We start from the raw sequence: 4126 nt of genomic DNA on the forward strand, positions 1-4126 counted from the left end.
CCGACAAAATTGACCCAAACATATTTAAAATAAGAGTTATATAAAACTAATTTGATTTTAAATAAATGGGTTTCAACTAAGAATTGCATATGAAAAATGTTTCAGCCTACATTAGTTCCAACCCAAACTAACTGAAAATGAAAATAGCTTAGAAACGAAGAGGCTAAAGAGTTTCATGTGATTATCTTTATATAAAGTTGATAATTAAAAATTATTAAATTTAATAGCTCTAACAGTTTTTAACTTCCAACTTTGCATGAAAATAACTGTCCATAAATTTCTACTTTATAAAAAATGAGAAACACAACGCTTTTCTAGTAAAAGAACCCCGACGAAGAGTAAATGTTCATTAAAGGGCAAATAGAGGAGAAAACTTGAACACTGAAGATGCGACTCTTGGCACAATAATGTTAATAGGACAAACGTCAAAGTTTACAAGACCTTGCTTCAAGAGGTAACCTCTTATACGTTACCATGGTTACTTATAATTTTACATTGGTTTAACTAATGAGATAATTGAAACTCATGAGCGCAATTTCATACCTGTTGTTGGATCTTGTGTGAACTTTGTTTTATAAGGTTTTGTTTGCACTATTTTGTCAAACATAAAATATTTGATATTATTATCGAGCGTAGAAAGTCTATCATTTTTATATTAGTCCCTAAATTATTTTAAATAATTATAAATTGGCCTTTCTTACCAAAGATAGAATGACCAAAGGGGCATATATCAGTAGGTTTGAACTTCAATTTTGCAACTCCAGTTTTGTGCAACATATTAGATACTCTAGTTATCTACCGAAATAAAAATACATTATAGTACTATACTACAATATAATTCCAGTTGCACTTATCAATAAACCATAATTACCTTAAGAAACCATTAGTATAACGTTCAGTTTTACTTAACCCTTTTTGGAAATTGAATATAAACGGGATGAAAAACATAGCTTAAAAGTCAAATTTAAGAATTAGTATTTGCATAGTAACACTACTAAATTGAAGGCAACACTTCTGCATCCTGTGTCATGATCAAGAGATTTCCTCTGACCAAAAAAAAAAAAAAAAAAAAAAAAAAAGGAGATTTTACGGCTCACCTTTAGGTGTCCTCCTCGGGATAGCGTCATTTAAAGAACGAGGGTCAGCAGAACCTAAAAAAAAAAAAAAAAAAAAAAAAAAAAAAAAAAAAGAACAAAACAAAAAGGAAAAAAAAAAAAAAAAAAGGAGATTTCCCAAACTTGTTTGAGGCAAGCCTTGTGCATGACACAGCAATCAAATGTCACCGCTTGCAGAGATTCATAAATTACAGAGGAAAATACTAATTAAATCGGAATTTTATTGCAAGAATGATAGGATAAGGACTAAATACCCATTTTGGTCCTGAGATTCACGCGATTATTCAATTTGGTCCCTGAAATTCAAAATTACCTATAATAGTCCTCCAGATTCAAATTCAGGCACCTATATGGTCCCTCGACTCTTTCCGGTGATGACTAGGCAAACGAAGTGCTAATATAGCACCTTCCCTATTACGGTGGATGATGAGTAAACGATGTCGTTTACCTTTGGTATCCAAACAAGTCAGAAATGAAGAATAGTGGAGGTAGAGGAGAAGAAGAATACTTTATTTTGGGTCTTCATCATTTCTTCTCCCTTTATATACAAAGTGACGATATTTCTGACTTGTTTGGATGACAAGGGTAAACAACGTTGTTTACTCATCATCCAGCGTAGCAGGAAGGATGCCATTTCAGCATTTCGTTTGTCTAGTCATTGCCGGAAAGATTCGAGGGACCACATTGGTGCTGGAACTTGAATCTGGAGGATCAGTATAAGTAATTTTGAATTTCAAGGACCAAAATGAGTAATCGCGTGAATTTCAGGGACCAAAATGGAGATTTAGTCGATAGACTATCAAGACTTAGAGGAATGAGTGAGTCTCACCATGTTTTATGATCCAACCACCTCCATGAGTTCAGCAAAATTCTTATTGTACTTTTTCTCTCTGTGTGGCATTGCTTAATTCAATATAAACCAGCTTGAACGCTCATTTTGGCAAGAAACAAGTCGTCACCTGCTTTCGATTCTAGCGAAAGTAATTAGAACATAAAAGGGATTTTCACTAACATCTTAACAGGCAACTCATTGCAATTTTCAGAAATATTATGCAGTAAACAAATATTTACCGTATGAGTTCTAATAAAGGCAATGCTCCCCATACAAACATAATAAGAAATTTCAAGCAACATTGATTGGCATTTGTATCTCTTGAAACTGAGAAAGCTGAGAATCAATTTCAAGTTCATGTATAATGGCTGAATGGGTTCTACACGTTTACAAAATATATGGCATTTTTCAAGCAGTGTCAGTATCGGGAAGAATATAAGTTGCTATATCTTATCCTTTGTACAGTTTAAATCAAATTGCAGCCTTATGTAGGACTCTAAGCTTAAATTTTCTTTTCCTGTTATTCTCTTCTTCAATGCTTTGCAGACATTGCAATCTTGGTTTCCTTTGCCAAACATCACCTCAGAATAAAAAAAATTTAAAGAAAAAAATGCCTTTGTCAAATGAGCTGTTTACACTTTACAGCACTCAAAAGTAACCATTTTGATTTTGATCATCCTATTTCATCAGAACATTCAAGCACTTTAAGCCAACTAACCTACCATCACTTTCTCATCCAAAAATCCCAATCCTACTCTGTCATAATTTTGTTCTATCTACCATGAGTTTAGTAATTAAAAACAATGCAATAATTCAGTCATCCTATTTCTACTTAAATGTGAGATACCGTGTATTTTTGCTAAGCAAGAACAATGTCATTATGACAATTCATTTATCCAACATAATAAACACACTTCCACATAAATATTTCCCCCAGTGGTAAAAAATAAGAAGCGACTCACTGACTTGGCAATTTGGAACAGAAACAGCAAACATGGGCACAAGTCAGAAAAGAGGACGACTATTATTATCAATGCAAGTTATGATTTCCACCAATGAAAACCACTACCACCAACAACAACAATACTGTGAACAAGAGGGATTAGGATACAGCATTTTTACATGATCATTTCAAGTTAAACAAGAGATAGACACAACCAAGTTTCCAAATTACACCTTAGAAGCTCCACCTATTTAAAGTACATTATCTATCTCCCTCCCTTAGCATAAATGTTCATGGCTAATCTTAAAACAAACATGAAAGGGTATCAATCTAAACAACACTTATCAGTTATGATACAGGAGAGTATACGATATCCAAATTGACACAAAGACTTGCAATCCTGAATATTAGAGGAAATTTTCAATTTTTCATCCAACTTTCTTTTCTCTCCCTCTTTCTATAATGAATTCATGATCATACAGCTGAATTAGGGATAATAACAGTATTAACATAATTTTATTGGCAAATCAACAAGACCGTTTTGTAGAGGAAGAAGAGACCATATGTCTCCAAAGGTAACGCCCGCTAGCCATGTCAAGGAAGGACCAAAACCCAGATTCTAAAGCAGCGCGAACCTGAAGAATATAATCCCCAAAATCTAGGGTTAGGGTTAAGAGAGGGAAAAATAAGAAAGAAATACTATTTTTAACGCAAAATTGAAGAGAGAGGCGGAAATTGATGAACCTTTGCAATTGAAAATTTTGAAGAATCGGAGGGTTTGGGATTTGTAGGAGCAGAATTTGTTAAAGAAGGATCATCATCGCCTTCGTTGAGCTGAGGTTGAGATCTGAGGTTTCTGAGAACAAAGAAACCCGCGAGTGTTGCTGACAAGAATATGAGAATGATTCTCAAAGGGCACATTCTTTATTTTCTTTCTTGCCCTCTTTTCAGGGTTTTGAATCAAATTCAATTGAATTCAATAACTTTATTTAGCGAATTAGAATTTGATTGAAGCAAAGGAATAAAATGGATTCAGCTTTAAGGGGTAGTGGTGAGCGGATCAAATGTGGTTGGTGGCTTTGGTATGATAAAGTCAATTTCTTCAGAAAATGGTTATGATATGAGATTGATAGTTGTTGGGGATGTAGACTCCGTATTTCGATCTTATTTCTATTTTACATTTTCAGAGACTATTTGGATCAAACCCAATTACATTTTTTTTTTTTTTTTCAAAAA

The 4126-nt window shown here is 33.5% G+C and overlaps 1 protein-coding gene across 1 annotated transcript; it reads right to left on the minus strand.

The window, feature by feature from the left end:
• LOC107625357 lies at positions 2943 to 4072 on the minus strand. Its single transcript, XM_016327971.2, has 2 exons — positions 3635 to 4072; positions 2943 to 3525 (listed from the first exon to the last, which is right to left on the minus strand). Exons 1-2 carry the CDS (start codon positions 3809 to 3811, stop codon positions 3418 to 3420), a joined length of 285 nt encoding a protein of 94 aa, XP_016183457.1. The 5' UTR covers positions 3812 to 4072; the 3' UTR covers positions 2943 to 3417.

The sequence above is a fragment of the Arachis ipaensis genome, chromosome B02, assembly GCF_000816755.2.
Source record: "Arachis ipaensis cultivar K30076 chromosome B02, Araip1.1, whole genome shotgun sequence".
Taxonomy (NCBI): Eukaryota; Viridiplantae; Streptophyta; class Magnoliopsida; order Fabales; family Fabaceae; genus Arachis; species Arachis ipaensis.

Bases quoted from the DNA above. Each gene is read 5' to 3' on its own strand.
- LOC107625357 (XM_016327971.2), bottom strand. From the start codon at position 3,811: ATGTGCCCTTTGAGAATCATTCTCATATTCTTGTCAGCAACACTCGCG. The intron at 3,526-3,634 runs GTTCATCAATTT...TATATTCTTCAG, and splicing joins CAAAATTTTCAATTGCAAAG to GTTCGCGCTGCTTTAGAATC.